Source organism: Perca flavescens, chromosome 3, assembly GCF_004354835.1.
Source record: "Perca flavescens isolate YP-PL-M2 chromosome 3, PFLA_1.0, whole genome shotgun sequence".
Lineage (NCBI taxonomy): Eukaryota > Metazoa > Chordata > Actinopteri > Perciformes > Percidae > Perca > Perca flavescens.
The window spans coordinates 4629229-4654043 of record NC_041333.1 but is presented as its reverse complement, the minus strand read 5'-3'; the positions used below and the strand labels follow the sequence as shown (position 1 = coordinate 4654043).

Genomic DNA, 24815 nt, shown 5'->3' with positions numbered 1-24815 from the left:
GACAATCTCATCCCCCTCCTCTCTTTCTCTCCAGGCTACAACAGAGCAAAAAAGAGACAACTGGGAATGCATCGTTCCAAGGTTCCACCACCACATGGAGAAATACGCTGTATTGCTTACAAAGCCGTGAATAAAGTTTAAACAGATTGTGTGGCGAGCGAAAAAAATAAAAATAGGTCTCTCAACTTCTGTGACAAAGCGCACACATGTGAGTGTTATGTCACATTGTGCTGCACCAAAAGGCAGGATCACGCCACCGTGAGTCATGTTTCTTTACAAGCCCCACCATGAATAAATGCATGCACTAACAGCTGATGAAGAAATTAATGAAGAATGTCTGTGAACTGAACTAATTAAGAAAAACATCCTCTGACACATGCAGTGAGGGTTAAACGATTAGTGTGCTTTTGTCTTGTTTTTACCCACCAGGAAGCATAGCCTAATTTCCAAACATAGGATGCTGGCTGAATGACAATTTCCTATTAAAACTCACCATAAATAGAGTGCAGATCTCAAACTATTCATGTAAAATTTATCAGATCAACCATTGGGATGTGGTGAGATTCATGGCTGCCTGCCCCTAGCAATTACAGTGTATGTAACAGTCGAGAAATGCATCAATAATATTAGAGCCAACAGAAAAACCGTGCACAATAATCAGGCTTTATACTGTTGTTACATTGTTGTGGACTGCAGTAGCCAATACGGTGAGAGTGTCTATTTACATATTGTATGGGTATATGGATTGATCCTTTTTTGTAATTTAAGGTCACACAAAAGACATTTAGGTAATTAAATCTGTGTAACAGATTCTAATTTTGATCGTAATCTTGGCACTTGTACGTGTATCATTTTAAAAAAAGCAGGTCAAGTCTTTCTACCTGCGATCAAAGAAAATTGTAACTGCATTCAACAAACTCTTAGAATTCCTGTGGCAAAACACAAGGCCGTGTGCGCGGCTGTGTGCACACATGTGCTGATGCTGAATGACTCACCGGGCTCTGCCCCCCCTCGCTCATGCAGTAAACTCGCGTCTGGTAGGAACAGCCGGGCTTCAAGCCTTCACACACGTGCTCCATAGCTGGCCCCGAGTACACCAGCTCCCAAGACACGCCTAAATAGAAACACATTGCAAACATTATTTAAATAAACTTGTGTTTCCGATGTCCGACACATCGTTTTCACTTGAGCTTAAAATACTTTAATTTACAACTTACCGCTTAAGCCCTCAGACAGCTCCACAACATACTTTGTGACTTCTGCTCCACCATTATCTTTCGGAGGCTCTAAATTGCAAAACAAAGACAAAAATAATAATAACTGCACTAACCAAGTTCTTCAACTAGGCATTGCCAGCAAGCTCAGTTTTCACTAATCCTATGTCTGGAAATCTACTTGAGAATGGATTTATTGCAGTAAGATGTGTGCTGAAGCAAATCAACAAACTATCACATTTGGGGAGAAAATAGAGGAATTTGCTGCCTCTCAGAAATCCCCAAACTCATTTAAAAGTATTATAACCAAGACACGTATATGTAGATGAAGCATGACTTTCCGACACTGTGGTCTTTTTCACCCCTTTAATTTCTTCAGAAACTCATTTTGGTGGAAAGACAGGAGACATTTGACAATGTTTTCATAGCTGGAGACATTTTTCATTTTTAAAACTGGAAGCAAAGACCAAGTACAGCAGTGAGTGATGTGTTTGTCCACTGAGGTGTAGGAAGGATTGATGTTGATGTCTAAATGAAGGAGAGAACTGTCAGTCATCTACTGTACGGACTACTGAGAATGTCACCTGTCTCTAGCAGATTCATATATGGTCAGGCAGAGCTCAATGAGAAAAGTCAAATTGTAAACTGGCCATACCAGGCTGTTAACTACATTTTAAGGAGCGGACACACCAAGCAGATGGCAAAGAACTAGTGGCGAAGAAGGCCGGCTGTGGCGCCGCCTCACGTCTCCTCTGTCGCCTTTTTTTAGAAGGAACATTCAAATGTAATTTTTTTTTGATAGCCCTATGTGTATTGACTTGATCACATGAGATGCTAAAGCTGAATAGCCAATCAGATGGATTACACTCAACGACGCCTCATATGCCAATTCAACCTGTTGAATCTGATGAAAAAAGTCGACATACTGTAGGTCGACGAGTAGCAACGGAGAGTGACAACGCAAAAACTAAGGCGACGGACGCTCGCCGACATTTACCTTGGCGTGTCAGCACCTTAAGACCGAGGAGTTTTGATAAGGTTAAGGGCAATTGGTAGAACGTGCTCACCCCATGCCATCTTGAAGCTGTTGGGCAGGACTCTTCCTCTGATGACTGGCCTGCAGGGACTGCTGGGTCTGTCAGGGTTCGTGATGAACTCGACCACCTGGCTGGGGTTACTCTTCCCCTCGGAGTTGTATGCTGCCACCTGGAGGAAGAGCATGCATTCAGGCAGTGAGGAGTCATTATTCCTCAGTTAGAATATTGGCCACTGTTTGCATAGATGGTCAATGAGGGCAAGTGTATAATGATCGTTAGGTTTCCTGAGGAGAAGCCCCGACTGCGAGAGTGAGTATAACACACCCCGCCTGCAACTAAAATGGCCATAAACAAATACCATATTATCAAATTAATAAGATTCAGCTCCTGAAATCTGGAAATACACTTCAACAAAACTGTTCAGACACCACAAGCACTGCAATCCAAAAAAGAAATAAAATGAGGCAATAAGCTTTAGGGCAATTTGCATTTTAGTTCGGCACATCTGCAATAATATGGAAATCTCTGTGAGCCTGCTGAATACGGCTCATCCACATACTGTACCAAGACAAACCTGTACAACAGCACAGCTTCCCCTCACACTGTGCAGCTAGATAATTGGAAATGAGGGAGGGAGGGAGACTAATGAACATTTCTACCATTTGGGCATACGGTGGTTTGTTTGGGTAATACAATACCTTTCTGTCAGTATCATGTTTAGGAATGCTGTGGTGCTGCTTTCTCTGCTTTTTACAACAACGGAGATCTATGGCACAGAGGCTACACACAGGCAATACAAAATGTAGAATATTACCAGCCTTATCTTTTAAAAGACAATAATGTTTAATACATTTTTATTTGTAATATGTAATAATTATATTACAGGTCTAAGCCCTACTATGAACAGATTTCAATTTCAACTGATGCTGCCAGTCGGAGGCAGAGTTGCAAACTTCAAGGTAATGTTCTCCTACACGCCTGAGAGAATTATGAATGCTTATGTATTTGGACAAATGGCCTTTGTGGTAACTGAACCGCTAATCTGGATCAACGGAAGTACATTTCCAGGATAAAGCCTGTCATCCGGCATCATGTCATGCTTTGCCCCCCACCTTCCGCTCTTTTCATGTTGCCGTTCTCCAAATCCCTTTGCTACGGGAAACAACAATTTACTCTCTAACGAGGACGTTTTGGACCAGACACTACAAATCTGTCAAAACCAGTTGATTTTGTCAAAGCTCTGATACTAAACTGTGACAGAGTTGGAAAAACAGAATTACCGCCGTGCGGTTGTATGCCTCCGCCAACCAGTCAACTTTGCAGTTTAGATCCAGGTCCGTCCAGACTCGTATAATATGTGTAGTGAAGACTTTGAAACAATTTAACAAAAGGTATTAAGGGTATTTTTTGGCAAAACTCGGATGCTTCATTATATTAAATTACATGTCATTTAGCTGACACTTTTATCCAAAGTGACTTACAATTGCTACATATGTCAGAGGCCGCACGCCTCTGAAGCAACTAGGGGTTAAGTGTCTTGCTCAGGGACACATTGGTTGATGTAACGCAGTGGGAACTGAACCCAGGTCTCCCACACCAAAGGCATGTGTCACATCCACTGCGCCATCACCACCCATCTCCACACACATCTTCAACCCGGCAGCACAGAAGATCTATACAATCACCACAGTTCCAAGGTGGGCAGCAGAGATTAGTGTCACAAATTCACTAACTGACCACAAGCTCGCCTTCTGTTCCTGAGTTATGGCGCTCAACAATGGCCAACCCAAAAACATAATGCCTCCGGCCACGGCTACCGCCAGCGCAGAGGCATAAAATCTATCTCCAACAAATGGAGGTGGGTAGAGGGATTTTGGAATATTTTAATGATCGCCCTGCTTATACAAATTCACATATAGAATATAGATAAAACGTAGGCCTACAATTTATTGTTGATTATTTATCTTTTAATCAACGCCAACTTTTCTCACTGCATTACACCCATCCAATTTGTTATCAGGAGCACCATATGTCCTTCTTGCAATGGTCTCTGTCTGTAACAGATGAAGGATGGTCACCTAGGATTCGTCACTGCCATTTAGTAAATTGTCAAACTGCCAGGAGTGCAAGGATTTAGAAGAGAATGTCAGATGAGAGATGGGGAAATGATGTAGAGGTTCAGAGACAAAGAGAGAAATACAGTGAACTGGTGAGAAAGACACTTGTCAGTCCATAAACTTGGACACATCACTGCCGGCCAAAAAGCCACCGTGGCTCAAACGCTTTGCCTGACTAGCTTCTCACTGGGGCGCTGCATGTGATACAGTGGAGTCCTCCTGTTTATGCTGTCAGTTGCCCACTGCCCTGCTGGCAGAATCCTGCAAATGGATGAGTCATAGGGCCAATGTGGGCCTCAGCATCCCCCCTGCCTGTCCCCCTTCACACATACACACTCCAATGCAGCCTAAATGAAACCTGTGGATCAGCAGCTTTGACAGCAAACATCGCAGGACTCCCTTACCCTAAACTTGTACTTGGTACTCCTGTGGAGATTTCTGACGGTGCAGGAGAGCTCTTCGCCATCGTAGCTTGGCTGGAAGCCATATCCCTGGGACAAAGACAAATGACAAAGGGAGAAAGAAAACAACCAGGTGAGCAAAGACTCACAATATAACCATTGTAGCACAGAAAATAAAGTGGTCTGCAGGAGACAAACATCTACAGGGGATAGGGGAACTTCTTTGTTTTTTTTCCTGGCAGACACTATTTCTGAAGGTAGCTGCTTGAGGCGGAGCAGACAGAGGTGACAGTAGCTATAAATGTCACACAACTTTTCAAGTAAACTGTTTGAAGTGTTACATGAATTTCCCTTTTTTTTTGTCTTCAAAAGAATCAAATATACCTGAATACACCAAGTAGAGCCACGAGGATGCAAATCAACCAGGAAAATCAATGTCTATTATTAACTGATTAGAATTGTGAAATACTGCCCACTAAAAAGTAATGGCCCTGCGACTGCAGCACCTAACCACGAAGGCATACAACACTGTATGTATAATATTTTACAAAAAACCTTTAGTTGCAGACATTGCTGTGTCATTTGTGCGTTTTGGGTCTCAGGTGACCAGACTGTTCTATTTAAAAAGAGACAGAGACATACCGAGCCTTCCTCCTCCATCTCCAAAACATAGTAGATGTCATCTTCCTTTGGAGAGCTAGTGGGCCTCTGCCACTTCATACACAGCCAGGTCACCCCCGCCATCTCCAGCTCTGGAGGGAAGGGTGGCAATGGCACACTGCATGAGGTGAACAGGTCCACCACTTCACTGAACTCGCTGGGGTGGGCAGAGAGAGATAGAGATAGAGAGAGAGCGCACGGGAGAGAATGGGAGAAAGAGACAGGAGAGAGAGTGAGAGACACACATGCACATACAAATGGGACAGTGAATGGAAGAAACAGTGACATAAAAAATGGACAACATATAATCTTGCGTGCCTACCTTACACCCATGTCATTTTTAGCTGCGAGGCGGAAGGAGTATCTTGAAGCTGGTGAAAGCTTGGTCACTCTGTACTGCTTCTGAGGTCCATAGTAGCACTGTTCATAAATCCCAGTGCCCTTCCCCTTCAGAGAACAACATCTTAGTTTAAGAACAAGTGACTTGAAAAATCTCAGTGACACATGAGAGTGCGCTGCAGTGTTCAACAGTTCCTTCATGATAAATAAAAACTCACCTCATCCCACTGAAGAATGTAGTTTTGGATTTTGGAACCGTTGTCACATGGAGGCTGTAGACGAATCATGCATAGTTTGTTATCATATCTCAATCAGAGAAATATATAAAAATACACATACCACTAATCTACACAACAATGCTCAGTTATTTACTTGACTTTGAATGTATGTAAACGAGTGTAAACAATAGCATTTCAACACCAAAATTAACATTTTTAGATGGCCTATGCCCGACCGCCCTTCATTCAAAACCCTGTGCCAAACATTTCCTATTACTGCCACTAATTACAAAGAAGCAAATCTTCAGCCCTACTAATGACAAATTAGGCGCATCCAGGTGAGCACACTCTTCTATGGTTTAATTAATTCAGTGAAGTTAGCTGAGCATGCACGGTTGTTCTTGAAAATGCCTAGCTAAACTCTCACACATTTACACTCACACGTGGGAGGTGATCTGTGTAACCACTACCGTTTACTGCTAGCAATTGAGCAACTTTAATGAAGCCGCAGAAGGTAAAGTACCACACTGATCTCAGCAATGGCTGTTCAGGAAGGGGAGATTGCTTCGGAATCACTTTTTTTTTTCTCTGTTCCCCCAGCCAGTTTGGGGATTTTAACTGGGAGATTGTGTTATAATTAACCACCACGTACCATATGGCTACTTAAGAGCACGCGTATGTGTGTGGAACTTAAACACATTTTATTGTAACACCTCGGTATTATTACTGTACACAAAAGAGACAATTGTCTAAATGTTTGGTTCATCTGTTTTATTGCTTTCTGTCAGATAGCTGTGGTTGGTAGTTGTGCTAGTTGTGGTTTAAAATCCCAACTCTATGACAGCATCCAAAATGACTGGAATATATTGCCAATGCAGATAAGAGAAGTAAATACTTATTGTTCTTTTACTGATCAGCAGAAGAAATGACTTAATTGATAATCAGATATGTGCACATTAGACTGCTGACTGCCTGCTGACTTTTGCTGCCTGCCTGCAGACCTGTCTTGTTGGTTTTGACTTGCTGTCTGATGTGTTGTGTTTGTTACTTGTTGTGCCTGTTTTGAGCGTTGGTCCGTGCATGTTGCTTTTACGTGCTGACTGTATTAAGTCATTTTATTGTATTTTATTATTTTTTGGGTTGCCATTTTCAAACTGGCCAGGGATAATGGATGAACATTAGCCTTCTGAGATAACTCTGGCTCATTCCCAGTTACTTTACTGTTAATAAATGAGCACCGACCCTGTTAAATGAACAAATAAATGAAATGAAACTCCATCACTCATCCATTAACTTCTTTTTTTGTTTACCTTCCACTGGAGTACAAGTGTGTTCTTGGTCCCACTGGCCTTCCTGGGAGCGTTGGGAGGATCCGGCTCACAGCTTAAAGTGGTGAAGCTCACAGCCTCCGACGGGCTTCCCTGTAAACAGTTACAAATGGCCTGGACCCTGAGGAAAGAAGATCAAAGTGGTTACAACATGTCGGTCTGTGTATTAACAATGTAGATCAAACAAAAGCAGGCAGAGGGTTATGCCAACCTGACATGATAGTCTGTTGCTGGTCGAAGATCTTCTAAAGTAGCACTTAGTTCTTCTCCGCTGCATCAACAAATAAAACACAAATGTTCTTTAGTGTCATGTTTTAAATGAATGTCTGTAAAAAATAAAAATAAAAAAATCTTAATCCTTGTAGCGTCTCGCAGCCAGTGCTCACCAGTACATGCTCTTGTACTTCCCGTCTTTGCCGCTAAATGAGATGGAGACCTCGTAGCTGAGGGGCTCCGGGGGGCCGCAGTCGTCCTCCACGCTGCCATTCTCGCTCTCGGGCCTGGTGGGCGCATCCCAGCTCGCTACTGCTCCTCTGGCCTGGATGTCTGACACCTGTCATATGAAAATGTCATGGGTCACAATCAAGTCTACGTAAAACCATCAAACCTGACCATGGAACGCAAGCTTTTATTCCTCTTACCACGGCTCTTACTTCGTTTCCTACCCTAAACCAAAGTCCAAATAGAGTCATGTCTGGTAGTCCTGTACCAAGTTTTCAAGTAGATTTCTTATTCTTACATTTCCAAAACCAACACAAAAAATCACAATGCTTTGTAGAGGAAAAGAGACAGGGATCAATATATTCAAGCTGATTGCCACTTTGGGAAAAAGTTTTCAGAACTTGGCAGGGATGTGTTGTGCAACCTTAAGATTTTTCATTCTTTTTTGAGGAGGCTTAAAAATAGCCTTAGCTACACGGCAGGGGGGGATTCGTATGTGGAAGAAGTCAATCAGGTCAAGTCTGTGGCTCCTCCTCCCCTCTGCCCTGGGGGCCCACCTTACTCCTTCACTTCTCACAGTTCGATTCTCAGTCCTTCAACAAAACAGCGTGGCAGCAAAGACGGAAAGAATCCATTTTCCATTGAAGCCGAACCTTGCCTGTTTTAGACATCCTGCTATAACCTTATCCTTCATCTTTCCAATGGACTTGTTTTGCTACTTTTACAAGGAGTTTAGACCTTAGCGACAGTGTATAACAAAGCCCATCTTATATAAGGTCAAGGAAATTCTATTTCGGGTTCCGCTGCCTCCCATCCAGCTGCGGCTGAAACTGCTATTCTCCTCTTTATTTATCCACATTGCTGCTGTGAGACCATCACTACTAAATCAGAGGTTTTCACATGTTATTTCAAAGAATAAAACAAACAGCACTTTTGCATACATGTATATATTTCTATCCAATTATTTGCCCAAGTCTAATAAGTGATCTAAATTCTCGTCTACAAGTCACCAAGCATAGTACCATGAAGATGGGAGAGCGTGGTATATTTTAGCTAAAAATCAGTACTTCTTTCGAGGCAAAGCTTTAATAAACCCTTTAGTAACTGCTAGCACAGTTGTTTGGTGGTACATTTGGGAATAGAAATCAACACATGGATGCTAGTCAGCAGGTCTGACTCCATTAGCAAGATGTATGCAAAAATTCATCAGGGATGTTAATAGAATGTTTAATGACGCACCGCATTTGCATCATTACGGGTTTTCATGAACACGCGCTAATGGAGTCACATAAAATCATGCAAATTGTATGGAGAAAAACAATAAAATAAGATAGCAGAAGTGAATACTAACCACTGGTGTACTGATGGTACTCAATAGCGCTAGAAGGGCCTGAGCTTCCTTATCCAGCTCTGAGGAGAGAAATACAGATAAAACACACCATCGTCATCATCATCAGTCTAAACATGCAATACTGACCTATTATCTGCCTGCAAATGTTTCTGCAGGATTTTGTGGGCACTGTAATATCTGTCTTGCTACAGTAATTAGAGATGACGCGATAAATCGGCCGCCGATCGTTATCGGCTGATATTCAGTAAAATACATATTCAGAGATCGGCAATAATGCTTTCTAGTTGCCGATTTTGCATTTTGTTTGTAGCTGCACTGAAGTTAGCTTCAACAAGCAGATTGCAGCTCTAGTCAGTCACACTATGGCGAGCGCAAGTGAAACGACGGAGCTGGAAGCCCCGGTCACCTGTTCCTGCGTATTTTTCTCCCCCTCTCCATCAGATTTGACCGTTTTAAACATCTTTTTAGCCAAACATAACAAGGTTAGCAGAGAAGAGATATTGAACGTGTAACGTATGCGGACCATTAGCAGAGTGTAGGTGCCGCGGAATGTTTTCACTTGCTACGCCAGTGAGTGAGCACACATGGCACCATCTATCCAACATGTTATCCGGTGGAATAACTACCTTTTGCATGCTCAACCAACACTGAGAATATTTATCTACAATAATAAAAAATAAATCACCTAACAAATGGGAAATGCTGTGGTTTTCTTTGAACTTCAAAGCTGTGACATGTCTTTATAAATTCAACATTGCATATCAACATTCGGAATCAGCAGGTAAACTGAGGTTTTTATTGTGGAAAAAGCAATGGTAGGAATTTTATTACCGACTGAGGCCTGATGAGACCTGAATCTAATGCATTGCAGCTAAAATACATAATTCAATCATGAGAGGGTTGCACAGTCATAGTAATTTTCAAGTTCACAAATTTGGTTTGCTAATTAGGTACATTTGTACGCGCAGCTCTAATAGAATAGAATGCAAAAACTCCCCCTTCTCTAGGAATTATCAAAAGTTAAAAGATAGATAGTAGATATCTGCATGATTTAAACATCTCACTACATTTCAGTGGTAGGTTGCTCATATTTCAGTATTCCTACATTTCAGCAACCTTCTTTAGGTCATAAGGTAAAGCTTTCAAAATTGACAGTAATTCCTTAATTATGCACTGGTGTTGCCAAGTAGCAGTGTTAAACTCCATGATTAATGAGCAGTCAGAGTTTATGTAATCAAGAATAACGGTGGCCGTGTTGCTGATCCCTCACTGCCACCAGCTGCAGCAGCTAATGAGGCACTATTCTCAGCTCCTGAACACAACATTGTCCTAACATCCGGGAAAGGCTGTGAATGCTGTGTGTTGGCCCGATTGTGAACCCTCGACAAACCGCTACCCTCTAACCCCCTTACCTCCTGACTCTCCATTTCTCCCCCTGCCTGCCTGCCTGTCAGGGCCGGCCACTGCGTGGCTGAGCTGCCCCTGCTCCGCCTCCAGCACATTGCCTACGACGCCGTTGTGGATGTCCACTGTCGTGGGGCTGTTGCAAGTCTTCTGTGGCGAAGGGGGAGGGCTGTCCTTCACCTGCCCGCCTCCTCCGCCTCCCTGACGGTCCTTCAGTTTCTTCTGCAGACGCTCGTACGTTTTGCTAGTTCTGTCGTCTCTGTGAACAAACGGCGGGCGTCCGTGTTGGGAGTGAGAATCTGCAGAGACTAAAAGGAACAAAAAAGGCAACACTTGTGAGTTCATAGCGACACAGACAGGATTACAAAAAAAAAGACCTTTCTGGCAGCCAGAGAAGCAGGTCAAAAACTCACAGGTTACTATGAAAAGGGCATACAAATAAACAGGGGTGGTACTGAGGTAAACCTGCTAAGATTGAGAAACTGAAAGTCTAAACAGTTTGACTCAGACCTTGATTGAATAACTAAACTGTGCAAATGAAGTGCTGGGGACAAATAAATAACATCTTCATATACCGATACAGCCCAGTCACTGCTGGCTCCAACTCACCCTGCTCTGAGTAGATATGAGCCGGATGGTACTGGGAGATGTACTGAGAGCTCATGTCGCCCACACCCCCTGCCATGCCCGTGTACAGGTGGGGTGGCGGGGGCATCATGGCAGGGTGTGGGATGAAGGCAGGCAGGTGGGCATGGGGTGGAGGTGGAGGGTGGTGGAGAGGGGAGTGGCCCCCTGGGTGGAACTCTGGTTGCTGAGGTAAAACCAGAACCCGCCGCACTCCGTTCTCTTCTATGATCTGAGAGGAAACGCACAAGAGCACAGGAAGCAGATATCAAAGCTGCTCTGAGTTCGCTCGGCCAGAGGCCAAATTTAGAAACATTGCACTGGTAGCAGTATAGAATGAATACCTGTGAAACGTATCCAGGAGGCACATAGATTGGAGGCACTGAACCATTTGGAGACATCATGGGAACCTGAGCAGGACCTGTGAAAAAGGAAGGAGCGAGATCAAACACTTTCCCTCAGGGCAAACAGCGGTTTCATCTGTGGTAAATGGGATGAAAGTATTAGATTAGAGCTAGGGGTGGAAATTTCAGCCCTAGTCTGACCCGATTGACTCAAGCTCTAGCATGGGCCCAACAGCTAACAAGAGTTTTTTTTTAGTTTAACCCTCATGTTATCCTCGGGTCCAATTTGACCCATTTTCAAAATTTCAAATCAGAAATATCTTATTTTTCTTTTTTAAATACAAATTACCCAAGAATTTGATGGATTCCATACAATGCTCTTGGCACGTACAATTCACGATCACTACTTTTATTGAATTTTGGATGTTTTATTCAAGTTTTAGCGTTTCAAAAAAATTTGACTCTTTGAAGTCTCAGTTTTTTTTTTTTTTTTTTAAGATTATGTTTTTGGGCATTTTCAGCCTTTATTTGGATAGGACAGCAGAAGACATGAAAGAGGAGAGAGAGGGGGGATGACATGCAGCAAAGGGCCGCAGGTCGGAGTCAAACCCGGGCCCACTGCGTCGAGGAGTAAACCTCTATATATGGGCGCCTGCTCTACCAACTGAGCCATCCGGGCGGATTATCCATCAATACATATTTCCTCTAATGTTAGTCAAATTATGTCATAATTTTTATTTTTATTTAGTAGGTATAATTTCCGACAAATGAAGATTATTGTCCATAAATTCCAAAAATAAGTGTTAACCTAGTGGTAATAAGTTGGTGTTAGTAGTGTATGGTGGTTGGGTAACAAAACCATTGAAAACGTAGAAAAAATGCAGAAGAAAGGGATATAAAAAGGTCAGAAAAAGTGTCAAAAACATAAAAAAAAAGTTTAAATTTTCCCGGGAGGACAACAAGTGCCCTTTCGACGGGAAGACAGGGACGGGACACACGGGTTTAAGTTTAGTTTAATGATACCTTGGTGAGGCTCAACATAGCAGTTGCCTGAATAATAACCCTGTAGCTTTTTATGTTAAGGCCATCAGCTACAAGTTTTTTTTTAAAAGAGCCGCCGGAAGCACTAACCAGAAATTTGCCTAAAATTCCAACAAGATTTTAAACTTGGAGAGTGAATTAGGCTTTGTTGACTTTTTCCACCATGTTTTTACACACAGCCTTCTGACAGTACTGTTGACTTTGTAATCAAAAAGATTGATTTCAGTACAGTTGCTCATCTTTAGTATTGTACATCCAAGCCTTGAAAGTGCTCCAGCTGCCTTAAACCATAGACAGTAAAATAAAAATGGACCAACAGATCCCGTGTCTCTATTAGAAGCATTTTTCCAGTGATGGCTGAGCGTTACTGCGCAGCGTCCAATTGAGCTTGAAGACGTAGATGTGACGTGAGCAACCTGTCTGACAACCTGAGAAAGTCTTCTGGTAGCTGTGCCAAGAGAAATCTCAATCATTCCCAATCTTACAGAGAAGGAGAGCGTAGGTATATGTAAGGAGATAACATGGGCACAGGCTAATTATTGCTAACTAAAATGCTAGTTAACATTAGTAATTAAACTTAAACAGCTAATGTAAGTCCAAACTGTACTCCCGTACTATATTCCTCTACTATGCGACAGAAAGTCGCGTGGTTATGACACAATCGTTAGCCTATTTTTACAAAAACGTCTGCTACGGAGCCATAACGTGAGGTACAAAGTAACGGAACCTTTTATACGTTGTTGTTCTATGTTTCTGGTGGACAAATAAAGTCTTTAAACGCTTCAGATGTAAAGTTATTCGCTGTCAAAGTGACGTCAAAATGAATGGCAGTCAATGGGATGCTAACGGGAGGTGATGGCTTGGTAGCATCAAAATGGCTCCATAGGAGCTACGCTTTGTGGAGGCTGGCTTACTCCCTTGCCTTAAACCTTCTAGGCAGATAATAAGTTGACTTTTATTTCCGTAACCATGTACAACCATAATGACTCCTCCCGTCATGCCACCTATGGCATGTGACACTTGGCAGACTTTCACAAGAGCCGACCTCAAGCATTCTCTGTCGGAGGGACAATCCCTACAGTTGATTCATTCTTCTAAACCAGCTCTTCATTTTCAACTTATATATTTTTTTTTAAACAGAGTAAGAAAAAGTAGAGAAATGCATTTTTTATTTTTATTTTGAATTGGCAAACACAAAAAAAGACCACTTTATAAAAGTGCTGAGAAACAACAAAGTTCCCTGCTCGGCTATGTTGTCGGGGCCGGTGCAGTGGCTTAGCTCAGCTCAGAGAAGTGAGGGGCTCAGCACAAAGCCTGGGAGAGGGAAAGGGAGAGAGGGAGCTCTGTGCTAAGATGGCCCATTCGCACATTTCTCTTCTTACAAACCTAAGACAAACACCGGGGCGCCAATGCCAGATGTCATGCCGGAGAGCAAAAAAGGTCCATGACACACACTGACCTCCCAGCCGCCTGCTTGAGGAAGAGTTTCCCTTTCCTTTTGCCAAAGCGGGCGTAAGCAGGAGAGAAGGCACTTCTAAATGAGCAACCATAAATGTGCACATGACTACAGAGGCTGGCTTTGTGTAATGATACATTCAAACCTCCCATTTCTAGCATCGAGCACCACCTCCCCAGGTGCTGGAGTCCAGGCTCCACCTCTCAGGGGAGAGGAACAGTAAGATAGTGTTGATATATGGACAGATGCCAGTTTGTCAGGTAAACCTAGTTAAAAGCTTACAGTCTAATATAACAGCCATGCAATACACCCTACCTTTATGAAGGTTATAGAGTTCAGTTATTGTTGAAACGGCTTTAAAAAAAAAAAGGTGTTGAATCAACTTAATGGTCTTTTTGAAGGTTTGGGTTTGTGGTGCTGCTGTTGGATTGTATTGTGTCATACTGAGAGGTATTTCTAATATTTATACCGAGCGTGGACTATTAGAAAAACCTCTCAGTTAGAGCTGGGCAATATATCGATATTATATCGATATTGTGATGTGAGACTAGATATGGTCTTAGATTTTGGATATTGTAATATCATAATATGGCAACAGTGTTGTCTTTTCCTGGTTTTAAAGGCTGCATTACAGTAAAGTGATGTCATTTTCTGAACTTACCAGACTGTTCTATAATTTGCCTTTACTCACTTAGTCATTATATCCACATTGCTGATGATTATTTATCAAAAATCTAATTGTGTAAATATTTTGTGAAAGCACCAATAGTCAACACTACAATATCGCTGCGGTATCAATATCGAGGTATTTGGTCAAAAATATTGTGATATTTGATTTTCTCCATATAGCCCAACCCTACTCTCAGTATTACAGAGTACCGTTCAAGAGCACCATAAACTACAACCTCCAAGTGATCGTACAGTATAATTGCAGGGCTGTTGCATTAGTTTTATATATATATATATATATATATATATATATATATATATATATATATATATATATATATATATATATATATATATATATATATATATATATATAGTATTTGAACACCCTGCTATTTTTGCAAGTTCTCCCACTTAGAAATCATGGAGGGGTCTGAAATGGTCATCGTAGGTGCATGTCCACTGTGAGAGACAATCTACAAAAAAAAAAATCCAGAAATCACAATGTATGATTTTGTAACTATTTATTTGTATGATACAGCAGCAAATAAGTATTTGAACACCTGAGAAAACCAATGTTAATATTTGGTACAGTAGCCTTTGTTTGCAACTACAGAGGTCAAACGTTTCCTGTAGTTTTTCACCAGGTTTGCACACACTGCAGGAGGGATTTTGGCCCACTCCTCCACACAGATCTTCTCTAGATCAGTCAGGTTTCTGGGCTGTCGCTGAGAAACACGGAGTTTGAGCTCCCTCCAAAGATTCTCTATTGGGTTTAGGTCTGGAGACTGGCTAGGCCACGCCAGAACCTTGATATGCTTCTTACAGAGCCACTCCTTGGTTATCCTGGCTGTGTGCTTCAGGTCATTGTCATGTTGGAAGACCCAGCCTCGACCCATCTTCAATGCTCTAACTGAGGGAAGGAGGTTGTTACCCAAAATCTCGCAATACATGGCCCCTGTCATCCTCTCCTTAATACAGTGCAGTCGCCCTGTCCCATGTGCAGAAAAACACCCCCAAAGCATGATGCTACCACCCCCATGCTTCACAGTAGGGATGGTGTTCTTGGGATGGTACTCTTCATTCTTCTCCCTCCAAACACGGTTAGTGGAATTATGACCAAAAAGTTCTATTTTGGTCTCATCTGACCACATGACTTTCTCCCATGACTCCTCTGGATCATCCAAATGGTCATTGGCAAACTTAAGACGGGCCTTGACATGTGCTGGTTTAAGCAGGGGAACCTTCCGTGCCATGCATGATTTCAAACCATGACGTCTTAGTGTATTACCAACAGTAACCTTGGAAATGGTGGTCCCAGCTCTTTTCAGGTCATTGACCAGCTCCTCCCGTGTAGTTCTGGGCTGATTTCTCACCTTTCTTAGGATCATTGAGAACCCACGAGGTGAGATCTTGCATGGAGCCCCAGTCCAAGGGAGATTGACAGTCATGTTTAGCTTCTTCCATTTTCTAATGATTGCTCCAACAGTGGACCTTTTTTCACCAAGCTGCTTGGCAATTTCCCCGTAGCCCTTTCCAGCCTTGTGGAGGTGTACAATTTTGTCTGTAGTGTCTTTGGACAGCTCTTTGGTCTTTGCCATGTTAGTAGTTGGATTATTACTGATTGTATGGGGTGGACAGGTGACTTTATGCAGCTAACGACCTCAAGCAGGTACATCTAATTTAGGATAATAAATGGAGTGGAGGTGGACATTTTAAAAGGCAGACTAACAGGTCTTTGAGGGTCAGAATTCTAGCTGATAGACAGGTGTTCAAATACTTATTTGCAGCTGTATCATACAAATAAATAGTTAAAAAATCATACATTGTGATTTCTTGATATTTTTTTTTTTTAGATTATGTCTCTCAGTGGACATGCACCTATGATGACAATTTCAGACCCTTCCATGATTTCTAAGTGGGAGAACTTGCAAAATAGCAAGTACACTGTATGTATGTGTGTGTGTGTGTGTGTGTGTGTGTGTATATATATATATATATATATATATATATATATATATATATATATATATATATATATACATATATACATATATATATATATATATATATATATATATATATATATATATATATATATATATATATATATATATATACATACATACATACATACATACATACATACATACATACATACATACATATATATATATATATATATATATATATATATATATATATATATATATATATATATATATATATATATATATGAAATGAAATGTTTTACCTGATGTGTCATTATAATGTAATACATTTGTCAAAGGCGCCGTAGGTAGGATTGTGAAGATCCAGGACACCGACAACTTATCAGTCCCTCCCCCCTTTCCACTAAAGCCCAAAACGGTCTCCTAAGCCCCTCCCCCTACAAGGGAGAATGAATGCGTGTGCATGAGCAGCGATTGGCACGCAGTTAGAAAGTTAGTTTTATAGCACATTGCGCATTACCACAAGCCTGTAAACATAGAGGCTTCAATGAATAAAGAAAAAGTACATACTGGCCATTTAAGTACAGTAGGCTACCAGAAATAGTGACATATAACACATTGAACTAAATATGGCCCTGATACAGGCTCTATCTGAACTCCTCGAACAGGTCTTTACATAATTAAAACATGTCAATGTCAAGTGCATTCAATAAATTAATTGGAGGAATTAAAAATGATTTATTTATTATTATATATATTATTTAAAAATTAAATTGCAAACGGGGTGAATCAAGATCGCGATTTTATAACGATTTATCGTGCTGGCCTAGCATTTAGTTTTATTTTTAACATCCCATATCCAATGCTGTCTACACTGCTCCAAAATCCAAACCCCAAGTTCATTGGGTACCCAGGAAACCAAATGTGAAGTAGACTGGATGAACGGTTCATGAGATATAGATAGACACACACAGACACACAGACACACACAGAGAGGTGTCCCGCTTAATTAGATAGATACTGCATTAGTCCTTGTTAGGTAGGCCTCTTATACTCGTATCAAAATGGTAAAGAGCTTTGAAGCCCGTCTCAGTACACTGAGCCAGCGGACTGATACGTAGGGAAGTGACTCACTGCCTAAGAAGACAAGGTGAGCGAGGACAAAATCTCAATTCAGGGAGCATGGGAGAGCTCAGCCTGAATGAACGCTGTCACACAGGCTCGGCCCTCATTGATTTCAGATTACAATATCATTTGAGTGGGAGTTCAAAGTGTGCACTGTTAACTCCACTCACTTTTAAGACTAATAAATGATGTCGTGCTCGTGCCGAGTGCTGCTGGGCACCTGCGTGATGACTGATTAGGGCGACTCCAGTTAGTGCTGCCAATGCTGACTAACAGAAATCTGATGAATCACGTTAGCGTTTAATATTAAAGAATGAAAGATTTTGTGTACCGAATAGAGAACGAAGGGAGATGAGGAAAGCATAGGGTGAGGGAGGTAGGATGAGGGAGCCACACACATCTACCAGAGAGAGAAAAAAGAAAAAGAGAGAGGAGATGTAGGGTGGAGAATGGGGGGGAAAAACACCCACTCTTTTACATCAGACTGACGCACGAGTGCTGATAGAGATCAGTTAGAAAAGGCCACATCCCCTCCCCCCCTCCCCTCCCCTCCCCCTGAGTCGACTGGAGCATTGGTTGTGCTGACGTGGCCGTGGAGTGCCAGCCTTCCAGAGGAAGCAGTCACGGGAAAAACATCAGTCCTCCTCCACAAAACGGCAGGCTGACACGGAGCCAAGAATAGCCACAAACAAGCTGCCCGTTCAGGCAGTGTAAACAGAGGCTAGACAACACTTTGGGAACGCCATCATCTCCCGTCAACATCACATAAGCCGTCTCCACCTCCACGCCTCCTGGGGCAGGCCAACAGAATCAACTGGTGTGGCGTGTCTGAGTCGAGAGGGGGTTGGAGGTTAACGTTGAGAGATGGGGGATAATTGTTCAGGGTGGGTGAAAAAGCCAAGGGAGAGACTTCAAAGGCCAGACACGTCCACACATATACATACACATACACAGATGCGCAAGGGTGGTAAGGCCACGCTGAGCACCCACCTGCTTCCTCTTGACTGAAAATGGATCGAGATCTCAAACAAACTCAAGTGGGACTTCGCGCAGGTCTTCTAAGGCAACCGAGGAAACTTGGCAGACGTGGCTCTGAAATAAATGGCAACAATCCAAGCAAACTGATGTGCAAAGTAACCCTCAATTAGATAGGAACCATAAAAAAAAGGAGAAGAAGTTTAATAGAGGCGCGGGGGGTTAAGAAAAGGGAGTAAAAATCAAGCTAGACACACAGACGGAGAGAACAAGAGTGAGACAGGTAGAAAGACCGAGCAGAGAGACAGAGTGGTTTCATATGGGAGCTCTCAATAAGCTCTCAACGGCAACATGATGAACTGTGAGCTCATAAAGATGGAGCGGGCTGGATTATTAATTAGAGCTAACAAATTGTGTCCATCCACAAACAGCAGGAGAGAACGCATAGGCAAGGGATGGCAATTAATTACAGCCAAGCAAGGGAAAAAGACTAATGGCGTTTTTCCATTACATGGTACCTGCTCGACACGCCTCGACTCTACTTTTTTGGTTTTCCATTACAAAAAAAAAAAAAAAAAAAAAAAGAGTCCCTGGTACCTGCTAACAGGTACTTCTTTTAGTAGCACCTCCGTCGAGGTTCCAAGCGAGCCAAGGTGATACCAAAAGGTGACGTGAAAACCTGCAGACTCCTGATTGGTCGGAGAGAATCGTCACTAATCACTGCGTCATTGCTATGGGGGGGGGGTGTGTGTCCTCAACAAACCCGCCATTTTTAAATACTTTAGCCAGTGGTGGTTTTTTTGCTGCCTCCAGCTTCTTCTGAAACTAAATTTGCCTTCTGGCAAACAGCCACATGCCGAGAATCAAACACAACACACCTTTGACGTTCTGTGTGTGTGTCGCGTTAGGTCAAGGCAGTTTCCTGCGGCGTCGCTATGACGACCAGCCACTAAATCTGCAATGTAAAATGGAGGATGGGGCACCGAGGCCGAGTCGAGCAGAGTAGAGCTGGCACTAGCAGTGGGTAAGCACCTTAAGTACTGAACTGTCAATTAAACAAAAAAGCACTAATTGCAAGTTAAAACTCGAACCTTCATTCTTAAAAGGGCCTTTAGTGATGACACTGTGGCGAATAGTTCTTTTTTTTTTGCATGGCACATTTTCCTTGCAGGCAGGAAAGATCTTTCATCAATTAAGAGGGTAGTAATTTGCAATAAGCACAACATTCTATTAGCAGATTATGAAGCCACGGATGTGTGCGCCCATCCTTTGGCCAGGCAATTTCTCCACAACTTTCCCTTTAGCAACAAACTCTCACCAATCCAGGCATACTGAGGAGGGGAGCAAGTGGAAATTGAGGAAAATGGCATTCTGTGTACAAACCAGAGCACAGGTTTTTAAGGTTAACTTTGTCAGAATTCCTGATTACAACCACACTGGCATGAATGATGTTTACAGGAGGGGAGGGAATCAGTAACCTTCCTCCTTGTGCTTATTACAGAACATTGCACTGTCAGCCAGACAAACCCAGAACGAGAGAAGGGCCATGACCACAGGGGCCGGACTGTTTTAAATAATGAATGATTTGGCTCCATTCAGGAAGTGAAGATTCCACTCTAAAACCATTGTCTCCTCCTGTAACGAAAAGCTAAGCTCACAAACACAGTGATGTTTATAATTTAACAAATCCAAAAATAGCTGAGTGGACATGGAATGGCCCTGTTCCTCCGGACGTTCCCACCGTTGACTAGATTTAGAAGAAAAACAACCCCCCCCCCCTACCTCTCTCATCATCTCCTATCATCCTCTTTACCTTTTTTCCCCTCCCCCTTCGTATCAACGCAGCAATGGGAGAATGAGTCACAAGCTCAGTCATTCATAGAGCTACACACTGCAGAAGCCGTGAATGAACCTAGTCTTTGTGTGCTTGGAGTTAGGTGGGGGAGGTGGCGAGTATTAAATAATGTGAGAATGTGTCTGATGTTGGTACTCCAATTTTAAGAACCATTTGCAATGCATTTTGTTTGGGAGAGGGTGCGGGGAGTTAGAGAAGCATGCAACAGCCCCACAATGGTGCACATTGGTTTTAATCTTAATGGATACGACCATGTAATTGTATATGCTGTGTATTTCTATACAGCACAATACAGGGCTCCAGACTAACTTTTTGCCTTGGTTGCACTGGTGCGCCTAACTTTTTATTTAGGTGCACCCAAATTTTTCCTTGCGTCGCTGTTAACGCTGAATGTTGATACACAATATATAGCTCTGTATTCTTTTACAAAGTGGGCTAAATGTTCAGTTTTAAGTCAAAGTCACTTTTCACAAGCTTTTTTATTAAAACCGATTGTGATTAAAATAAAATGCAAAGACAGGGTTTCTTTACCAGTTTGAAAATATACAGCTGCAACACATGTAAATGAAAGTTATCTGAAATAAATAGCCTAGGATATATACAAAATATATATATATATATATATATATATATATATATATATATATATATATATATATATATCTCTGAGAAAGCTCCTTCACTTGTTTTCAACAACAACAGACTGATTAAGATAGATAGATATGTTCGACTGCGTCCTGCGGCCCTTTCCTGCTTGTCATTCCCCCCTCTCTCTCCTCTTTCATGTCTTCAGCATTCCTATCAAAATAAAGGTTGAAATCTTTATAAAAAAAAAAAATAAAAAAAATAGACAGAAAGACATAGGGAGAGAGAAGGAGAAAGGGGGAATGCGATGGACTGAAGCGTATTCTACTCACAGAGTGACGGCTGACTCATTATGAATGGGTCCAGCACGGGTCGAATGCGCTTGGCGGGTCAGCGGCGTTACACACGTCTTGTGTAGGCTATGAAATGTCTGTATCGTCACTGCGCTGCATTTTTATGAACCGTGATATTCTGGCCATGGGTCACATCTCTCGCCCAGGTCCAGCAGGCTCCGTCTTACACGCTATTACTCAACGAATTGGAGTTAGTTGCATTCAATAACATCTAATATGTTTTTCGTCGTGGCGGCCGCAATAACAGAGTTACCAGCGGAAACACTGGTACCAATACAGGTTAGGTGCACCGGTGTGACCTAGGAAAAATCTTACAAATTTTGGTCGCGCTCTAGAGCCCTGCAATACCTGTGCCACCAGGCCCCCAGTGCAAGCCCATCCTTTCATGATGGTTACGGGTCCTTGCTGTCCACTTACTAGCCACAATATTAACTCAACGGAAGGCTTTGAATAAAGAGGCGGTAGGAAATGAGGAAAGGGAGGAGGCGGACAGCGTGTCGAAGAACATAATGGGAGATAGTATGGATAAAGGAAGGTTATGGTCTTTGAAAGCAGATACAGATATTTTTTCTAGTGAAGCTAGCTATTTTCTGCTGATATTTACCAACTTTAAATCTGACCATTTAGTTAGAAATAAGTTGGAAATACAATTTTTGCTCTTGTGGCAAAATAACATCTCATCTTTTTTTGGAATCTACAAAAATGACATTTTTATTTAGCCTATAATTTTTTTTATATATTTTTATGTCTAAAATGTATGGCTCTTGAAAAGATGATGAGATACAGTTTGGCAGATGCATATCCTATTATTTATCCTAAAGACAATGTGACAATATTTCCTGGAACAGGTCTCAGGTAGAGGGTGGTTTTGCATCTTAAAAAGGTCCAGTGTGTAACATGTTTGGTTGTTCATTATTAAAATCTGTGTTGCACGTTCACAAACACACAAAACATCCTTTTTCATGAATATTTACCACCACCATCAATTCCAAGTATTCCTATTAGCTTACGTTTGCATGAACTGGGGTAGACCATAGACAGTGTATAAAGTGGACCAACAGATCCCGTTGCTCTGGACGGAGACCAGTGAAGGCTATTAGAAGCACTTTTCCAGTGATGGCCAGCTTTACTGCGCAGCCTCCAACTGAGAGAATGTGACGTGAGCAACGCGTCTGAAAGTTGTAAGTCTTCTGGTAGCTGTGCCGAGAGAAATCTCAATCATTCCCAATCTTACAGATACGGAGACTGTAGGTATATGTAAGGAGATAACATGGGCACAGGCTAATTATTGCTAACTAAAATGGTAGTTAACATTAGTAATTTAACTTAAACAGCTAATGTAAGTCTAAACTGCCTTTGAGCTTCTCCTGTACTGTACGGTAATTTCTCTACTATGCGACATTAAGGCGCGTGGTTATGACACAATCATTAGCCTATTTTTATAAAAACGTCTGCTACCGAGCCATAATGTGAGGTACAAGGTAATGGAGTCTTTTATACATTGTCGTGTTTCTTTAGAAATAAACAATGGACAAAAAAAGTCTTTAAACGCTTCAGATGTAAAGTTATTCGCTGTCAAAGTGGTGCCAAAATGAATGGCAGTCAATGGGATGCTAACGGGAGATGATGGCTTGGTAGCATCAAAATAGAGCTAGGCTTACGCCCTTGGGGTAGACGCTCCATATTCATGCTCCATCTTGAAATACGTTAGCTGGTAAGGGACATACAGGACATACTGCTCCGCCTTTCACGTTTTCTCTGTCACATGATAAACTCCCAGCTGCTGCTAATGCTGCTAACGGGTATCGTAGCTTCCCGGCCCCGGCAAGTTTGAAGAAGGAAACGTGGAGGACCACACGTATTCAAAATCAAAATTTCAGGAACACAAATTCTTCGCCCAGAAAAAGAAAAAGGAGATTGAAAAGAACAAGAGACCGGCTTTTTGAAGCGTTAAGGCTACCGTAGCTGTAATATGTACTTTGATCTGCGTGGTGCAAGAGAGTTGATTGTGATATATGATCTCAACACTAGATGGGAGAAATTCCTACACATTGGACCTTTAAAAGTATTTTCAATCTTTGACTTTAGTAAGAATTAAGACTTAAGACTATCATCTATATGTTTCTAGTCACGTTACAATGCTACTTGAGAATTGTGGAAAAAAAGGTTTCCAATACTAATACGGCACTGTCCACTGCCAGTTTAGTCCATTAAAACTCCTTGTTGGATAGGCAAATAGCTCCGAAACACCTTTCCATTATATTACGGTGGCATGGGTTGTGTCCGACTATTTCTGCAACTTCCCAAAAAACTACAACCAGACATTCACACCCTCTTGACGTTGTGATTGGCCAGCTGTGTGGAGGTGAGAATGCAGTCTGTGTTTTATTCAGTTGGTAAATGAATAATGAATGATGAATGGCTTTTAGGAGAGATTGTCTGAAAATGTGTGCTAAATCCATTTTAAACAATACCGCATCATCCGCCTCTCTACGATTGCTGGGATTTCATCCCACCTCCACTGCCTCCGCCTTCCAACATGGCTGGACAACACGTCATACAATCTACTTCTTTCCAGTCATAACCAAGCCCTTGCAGTAGCTATTCAATTTAATGATTCCACTTGGACTGTTTTCACTCAATCCCACAAAATCTAAACTTGTCTTGAACAGACACATGATGGAAAATGTCTATTGTAGCAGTAGAGCAGTTTCCAAAAAGTAAGTTCCAGTGGAACTTCTCTCAAAACAGACTATACTAGTGCATTGACAGAATGGATACCCCATCACCGCACAGTGTCAGATGTTCAGCAGTGCACATCCTGGCTGCTCAGTCTCAGGCACAAGGGACATGACAGCCTCAAGTCCCTCAAATAGAAAATAGACTAGCACCATCAGGAATGAGACGAGGTGTTTCACAGCTATGGCATCAGAGATAAGAGTGAAGTAGGCAGATGGGCTGACTGACCAACCGGTATCGGAACGTGGAGAAAGCAGAAGACACTGGCAAAATGGCCACAAACTGAGCCAGGGGTACGCATGCACATACAAACATTGTATTTGTTTACCACAAAGTGCATGTGTTTTTTGGGGCTATGAGACGAGTAGCGTTGGGTACAGAAATCCGGCGCCAATATGGCAATATGATATCTACCTAGTTGTAGGATTTTGTGTACTGGCCCAGTGCAGTACACACACACACAGACTTCATTCTCTGTTCAGGACGCCATTACTCTAAAATTTTCTTTGCATAGCAAATATTTGATTGCTGCTATATTGATGTTCTAAATATTGAGCGAGGGAGCGAGCAAGCGAGCAAGCAAGCAC

The 24815-nt window shown here is 42.1% G+C and overlaps 1 protein-coding gene across 4 annotated transcripts in view; it reads right to left on the bottom strand.

Annotated features, from left to right (window-relative positions):
• fndc3a (fibronectin type III domain containing 3A) overlaps positions 1 to 24815 on the bottom strand; it is a 65890-nt gene that overhangs the window by 11988 nt on the left and 29087 nt on the right. For all 4 annotated transcript variants that reach the window (XM_028570616.1, XM_028570645.1, XM_028570625.1 and 1 more), the window contains 14 exons: positions 11479 to 11555; positions 11120 to 11366; positions 10519 to 10818; positions 9107 to 9165; positions 7701 to 7867; positions 7526 to 7585; positions 7297 to 7435; positions 5987 to 6040; positions 5752 to 5876; positions 5412 to 5586; positions 4773 to 4859; positions 2282 to 2420; positions 1218 to 1286; positions 996 to 1114 (listed from right to left, as the gene is read on the bottom strand). In XM_028570616.1, the coding sequence (XP_028426417.1) occupies positions 996 to 1114; positions 1218 to 1286; positions 2282 to 2420; positions 4773 to 4859; positions 5412 to 5586; positions 5752 to 5876; positions 5987 to 6040; positions 7297 to 7435; positions 7526 to 7585; positions 7701 to 7867; positions 9107 to 9165; positions 10519 to 10818; positions 11120 to 11366; positions 11479 to 11555 (1817 nt within the window). The remainder of the gene's footprint in view (positions 1 to 995; positions 1115 to 1217; positions 1287 to 2281; positions 2421 to 4772; positions 4860 to 5411; positions 5587 to 5751; positions 5877 to 5986; positions 6041 to 7296; positions 7436 to 7525; positions 7586 to 7700; positions 7868 to 9106; positions 9166 to 10518; positions 10819 to 11119; positions 11367 to 11478; positions 11556 to 24815) is intronic.